The 6,463-nt window shown below is 49.6% G+C and overlaps 1 protein-coding gene across 1 annotated transcript in view; it reads left to right on the top strand.

Moving 5' to 3' along the window:
• Window positions 1-451: 451 nt before the first annotated feature.
• Window positions 452-6,463, top strand: part of CREBBP (CREB binding protein) — a 121,987-nt gene continuing 115,975 nt past the window's right edge. Inside the window, exon 1 of the mRNA XM_069570662.1 lies at window positions 452-814. Within this exon, the coding sequence (XP_069426763.1) occupies window positions 730-814 (85 nt within the window). The 5' untranslated portion in view covers window positions 452-729. The remainder of the gene's footprint in view (window positions 815-6,463) is intronic.

Raw genomic sequence — 6,463 nt, 5'->3', positions numbered from 1 at the left:
ACCCCGCTCCGCCCGGCCGGCCCGCTCCGCCCGGCCCTCGGCGCCCGCTCCAGCGGCCCCGCTCGCCTCTCGGCTCGGCCTCCCGGAGCCGCGGCGGCGGCGGCGGCGGCGGCAGCGGCGGCGGCGGCGGCGGCGGCGGCGGAACGGGGGGTGGGGGGGCCGCGGCGGCGGCGGCGGCGGCCCCGCTTCGCGCATTGTTTTTCCTTACGGCGGCGGCGGCGGGCCGCGGGCGGGGAGCGGAGCCCGGAGCCCCCCGGTAGTCGGGCCGCGAGCGAATTAATTAAGTGGGGCGCGGGGGGGGGGGAGCGAGGCGGCGGCGCGGCGGCGGCACCATGTTCCCGGGGACTGCCTGAGCCGCCCGGCCGGGCGCTGTCGCTGCCAGCCGGGCCCGGGGGGGCCGCCGGGCCGCCGGGGCGCCCCCGCCGCGGAGTGTCGCGCTCGGGAGGCGGGCAGGGGATGAGGGGGCCGCGGCCGGCGGCGGCGGCGGCGGCGGCGGCGGCGGCGGCCGGGGGCGGGCGGTGAGCGCTGCGGGGCGCTGTTGCTGTGGCTGAGATTTGGCCGCCGCCTCCCCCACCCGGCCCTGCGCCCTCCCTCTCCCTCGGCGCTCGCTCGCGGCTCGCGCTCGCTCCTCTCCCCTCGCAGCCGGCCGGGGCCGGCGCCGACCCCAGCCCCGGAGCCCTCGCCGACCCGGCCGCCCGCGCTCGGGGCTGTTTTCGCGAGCAGGTGAAAATGGCCGAGAACTTGCTGGACGGACCGCCCAACCCCAAACGAGCCAAACTCAGCTCTCCCGGCTTCTCGGCGAATGACAGCACAGGTGAGAAGGGGGCCGGGCGGGGGGCCGGGGCCCCGGGGGTTGCTTGTCAGCCCCATCCGGAGGTGAGTGCCCCCGGGAGACCCCAACTCGGCTGCGGGCTGTGCGGGGCCCGCGGAGCGAAGGCCCGCGCAGCCCCTTCCCCCGGACCCCCGCCGCCGAGGGGGAAGTTTGTCGGAAGACTGTCATGGGGCCCGAGTGGGGCGGCACATGCCCGGTGCGCTTGGATCGCCCGGAGCTGGAGAGCCCTCCTCGCCGGGAGACCGAGTGGTACTTCCAGGGAGGAAAAGTAAAGTGGAGCGTGTGTATTCTGCGTGGTGATTCCGTCTGCCTCCCACTGCCGCCGTGTGTCCGTCCACACAAGCTTGGCTGGCTGGAGAGATGACAGCGGAGGGTACGCTGGCTAGTGAGAGAAGGAAATAGTGCTGCCGAAAGGAATCCCGAAGTGTTTTCTGAATCGGTAACATATACACAAGGCTGCGACCAGAGGACTTTCCTAACAGCAGCCAGCCCGTGAGTTACGACTTATAAGTTTCTTGGAATGTGCTTCCTGGGAAAATGCTTAGTGCTATTTTGAAAACTCTTGTCGCTGGTCACCTAAGCCATTCCATTTTTCGCAACCCAGAACTTCTTAGCAAGATGTCATAAAAGTTGCTGTGGAGTGTTAATTTCACGTGTATAACTTCGGAAGAAAGTTAAACAGCAGATTCATCTGGGCTGCAGTCTCCAGGGGAGCTTGTGGTGTTCTTACAATGTACATATATATATATATATATATATAAATTATGTTCAGGAATGTAGGAATTACCATTAAAAATTTATTTTTATCAGAATATTGAATAAATCGTTTAAACAGCTTGTCTGGAGACCTTCTTCGGTACTCCTATCAGTTACCTAAGAGAAGTAGTTTAGTTTTCTGTAGGTTTAATGATTCTGGGTTCTTCTGGGCTGGTTCACGGTAGCGTTATGTACTAGTTGTGTTTCCTCTTTCAGAGCTCTCCTTTGCAGTAAAACACAAACTTGTGCTCTGCTGCCCACGATTTGATTCCCAGCGCTGCTTGCATTTCTCCACTACGGTCTTGCAGTAGAAGCATCTGAATATCAGTTTATAATGAATGGGTCCAAATTGAATTATATTGCTGCAGCAGTGCCTTCAGATTTGCAGTAGACACAGCTGTTCAGCTTGTGCAAATATTTCTTTGACCACTAGTGTTTTTCTACTAGTGGTCTAAATATCTCTTTATCCTGTTGAGACAAAACTTGAATTTTGTGGCTGCAGTTTTAATACAATTCCTAGACTATTATTTAATGTGGAAGTGACAGAAACAATCAAAAACAAAAAACATATCAGTCGTGAGATTCTTGTCTGGTTGAAATAAATTTGTTAAGCAGTGGAGAGGAATGAGTAAGTCTGGTGGGTGATTTTAAGTCACTAATAATACTCTATTTAAAAGCTGATAAAAATTGAGTTTGATGTTAATTTTTAAAAATCGGCTTATCTGAAGTGAGAGATGTGGAAACAGGCAAGAGTTAAATGCTCTGATTTCACTCCATGAAAATACTATGGTTTTACTGCAGAATAGATCTCCTTTGCTTCATTAATCTTGACATATTTGAGTGAAAAATCTTTGAACATATGAAATGTAGATCATACCAGACGAGTTTGGCCTTGAAGCTTGTCCTCTGAAACTGGTAACTTTTGAATGGCTTTGCAGCTTTGCTATTGTTAAATGAGGTTATTTTAGATTTTGTTTTATAAAGAGGGACAAATTAGTAACATGATACTTTAACAGAGAGGCTTGTTGCACTATATACTTTCAGCTGTTTCCAGGATGGTGCACAGTGGATTGGCCTTTGGGGCAGTTCTGTTCCAGGATGGTTAGATACTTAATGTGCTGCTAATCACAACAGAGTTTTATCAAAAAGGATTTTCTACTCTTGACCACTTTTTCCCCTTATTTGACCCTTGTAAGGCGCGGAGGCTCTTTTGTGAATGTGAAACCAAAAAGTCAGTTTTTAATGACTCTGTTTAAATAATCCAGAGAATAAATTCACCATTATATTTATGTTGGGCCCTTGGTTGCATATTCGTCACTGTCACATTGTTGTGAAATGGTCCGTTAGTGTGGGGGCCATGGAAGGGGTCACCATTGAACATGTTAAACAAGGTGTAACTTTGTCTCCCATAATTGCTAGTCTAAAATAGAGATTTTAAGGACATATATTAAAGCAAATAAAGGACTAAAGGAATTACATTACACACACAGAGTGGAAGCATTTGAATAGATGGAAAAGCAGGGAGAGACCTGGCAATAACATTCTGAGAGACTCAGCGTCATTTTAGTTAGGGGATGTGTGTATGTGGTTTCTGGGATGAAGTTCGGCCAGGCAGAGCAAGGTGTGTTCCCTGCTCATGTGATAAAATTTGAGGGAGGGGTGCTCCGAATGGGAAGAGCTGAAGGGTTAGGCGAAGCAGGAGGTGGCCTTGGTGGCCTGAGAAGCAGGAGGGACTCGGACGTCATGATCCAGTGTGTGTCTCTGGGGACTGGCCTGTGGAGCCATCCTGTCCGTTAGCTGAGTCTGATGGGTAGGCCCTGGGCCCCAAGCATAGTACACCTGATGCTGGGGAGCTGACCAGCTGGGATGCTGCCTGCAGGGCCCTTGCAGTCCAGCCGGGGGAGTGTGGATGTGCACAGGGTCCCGAAGTAGCCTTTTCTTGTTTTACATTGAGGATGTAGATGCTTTTTCACAATTATCATCTTCATTTACTTGGCACCCTTTATAAGCAGTGGGACTTTGTGTTACCAGTATATAGTTTGTTGTGTGTTTTGGAAATTTTTGTGTTTAATATTTCCAAATTAAAACAGTGTATTACTGTCTTGCAGCAGCAGGGATTCATCATTTAACAGTATGGAAGAAAAATACCTAGGCAAGCCGTAGAGGTTTTTTTTTTTTTGGTCAGCTTTATTGAGGCCAAATATACATTCAACAAATCTACTATAAAAGTTTTGTAGAACTGCCTTCTGAAAGTTGAATAGGTATATTTCATCTCGTGCTATATATGTGTTGCTAGTGTGTATTAGTTGCTCAATCATGTATGACTCTTTGTGACCCCATGTACGGTAGCCTGCCAGGCTCCTCTGTCCATGGAATTCTCTAGGCAAGAATACTGGAGAGGGTTGCCATTTCCTACTCCAGTAAATGTCCCTAAGCAGTTGTGGTTACATTGTATACTGTGAATCCCTTTAAATGCAATAGAAAACTGTATTTAAAGATACTTGGTGTAAATACCATTACCAACCAAAATGCCTTTTACAGCAAAATGATGACCTTTTAGGTTTACATCTCAAGAGTTCTTTTCTCCCCATCACTTCAGTTTGATCCTCAACAGCATCCTGTCAGGTGGGAAGGGAAAGTACTGTTTCTGCCAATTCCAGGTGAGAAACCAGACTTGAGAGAGGTGATCTACTGAAAGTAATGCAAAGGGTGAAAGCCAGAACCTAACCTAGATCTTTAAAATCTGTATATTCATCTTATGAATTTGCATCCAGAAACAGAATTTCCTTGAATCATGAACTCAGGAGACTACATACTTGGCAAGTTTCAGTAGCATAACTCCAGCAAGTGGGGAAAGTTTGTCAGCAGCTTTACGGGGATGTGGGGGGGGCGGGGGTTGGGAGTGGGCAAGCAAGAGTATGCTCCCCTGCACGGGTATGGGCTCCCCCTTCCCTCTGTTCTGGCCCTGCAGGATGTTATCCAGGGTGTACACGGTCTCACCTGTTTATTGCAGTGGATAATTGAGGACCAGTCTCAAGTTATTTCATCTCTTTACTACGTGCCATCTAAATAGGAGCTGTGAGTTTTTGTAGAGACTTCTAGGGCTAGGGCTTTTCATGTCTTTGCTTAGCTTTTACTTGGTAGAAAAGTAGGGATTCTTGGATAACTGAGAGGGATGAGGACAGTGGCCACATTTGAAGTTGCTTGGTGGGGGGGCGGATAAGTATGAATCCCACCAGGGGAGTTGTCACAGTAGAGCAAAAGATTGGGAATCATCCCTGTTTAACGCTTGAATTTGATTGTGTGATTCTCCAACGTGGCTGAGAATGACTTGTAAAGGGACTTAGGCTTAATCCTATAGTCGGAAGTTAATGCTTGCATTGTTAGCCTGTGTTTTTACAACTTCTCACTTGTGCCATTGTTGTTGTGTGACAAAGTGTGTGATTACTTGGGGCTATGGAAGTGCCGACTTTGTGTTTTCACTTAATGTGTTTGAAGACAAAATAGTTAATTATTTTGCCAAAGCATGCCTTCCTTCCCTTGTTAAGATGAAATGTTCCTTACTGTGATCTGTTCAATATGAGGAAGGCTTGCTTTCAGCCAGGTTAGTTGTTGGTGTATCCTTAGTCAGGACAGCATTTCTTTATTTCATTCAAACCAGCTCTTCGGTATATTCCAGGGACACGTAAGGAAGTGTTGCTCAAGAGCAGATTGGTGCTCAGGAGAAATTGGGCATGGCTGAGGCTCTTGTCTGCAGACTCTCCGCAGCCTTCCTGTGCTCTGGGCTCTGAGCTTTGGAGGGGCTGCAGCAGCATTCCCAAGTGCGTGGGTCACAGACCTTTTCTGTAGAGGGTCAGAGGACAGAATTTCGGCTCCGCAGGCCACACGGTCTCTGCCACAGCTGGTCGCTCAGTGCTGCCACTTCAACATGAAAGTGGCTCTGGGTGGTATTCACGGATATGCCAGGAAACTAGTAAAACTCTGGTTTCAGAAACCGGCAGCCGGGGGTTTGGCCTTGAGGCTGCAGTTTGTGACTCCGAGGTGATGTGAGACTGGTGCTCTGAGGATCTTCAGTTTCCTCAGGTGTGGAATAGAACAAGCATCCCCTTCCCCAGGGGCTGGGTGAGATGACGTGTGAGAGGTGCCCGGCGACAGTGCTGTCTGGACCGGGGGAAGCGGGTGCGCTTTGTAGCCACGTTTGCGGGTGGTTCTGGAAGCAGTAGCCCTATGCACGCGCCCACACGGGACACCAGTGGGCAGGTCTGTTGTAGTGAAGCATATAGCCAGAAATTCTTCCATCAGCACTATTGATTTTTTTGCCTCCATTTTCAACTATTTTTTAATAGGAACACGATGGCCATGAAATTTTAAAACTGCCAGAAACTTAAGCAGTGTGGTATGTTCTGAAAATTCTTACTAATTTTGAAGCATATGTCACGGACTGTTTAGGCAGCCAGCATGTGAATCTGTTTATTTAGTGTGTGTATCACACTTCCATCTGAGGTGCCCCTTATGCCATAGTGTACAGAGGATCTGGGTGATGTCTTCTAGTAGCTTAGAACTGTGTTGACGAAGAGAAGACTAAGAAACAGAACTTGAGAAAAGAATGTGAAATGCAGTTAGGTGCCCAAATGCACAACTCAGAAAGGGCAATTGAAGGAAGCTTCCTTTATTCACCTGCTTTTTACTGAGTGCCCCTTGTGCAGAAGCCCAGGGCTGGGTGTCCAGGTGAGGGTGGCACCAGAGGCAGGCCCTTGGTGTTCTTTTCTTTGATGCCCGCACCCTGGGAAGTCTGCTGGTTTTCTACACTTTCTGTGTGCTGGGAAAAGCGCTCTGGCTACTCAGAGAATTTCATCTCTATGGGTGTGATCTTGG

This window comes from Ovis canadensis, chromosome 24, assembly GCF_042477335.2.
Source record: "Ovis canadensis isolate MfBH-ARS-UI-01 breed Bighorn chromosome 24, ARS-UI_OviCan_v2, whole genome shotgun sequence".
NCBI classification, from domain to species: domain Eukaryota; kingdom Metazoa; phylum Chordata; class Mammalia; order Artiodactyla; family Bovidae; genus Ovis; species Ovis canadensis.
The sequence above is the reverse complement of the archived record's forward strand: the minus strand, read 5'-3'. Positions and strand labels throughout refer to the sequence as shown.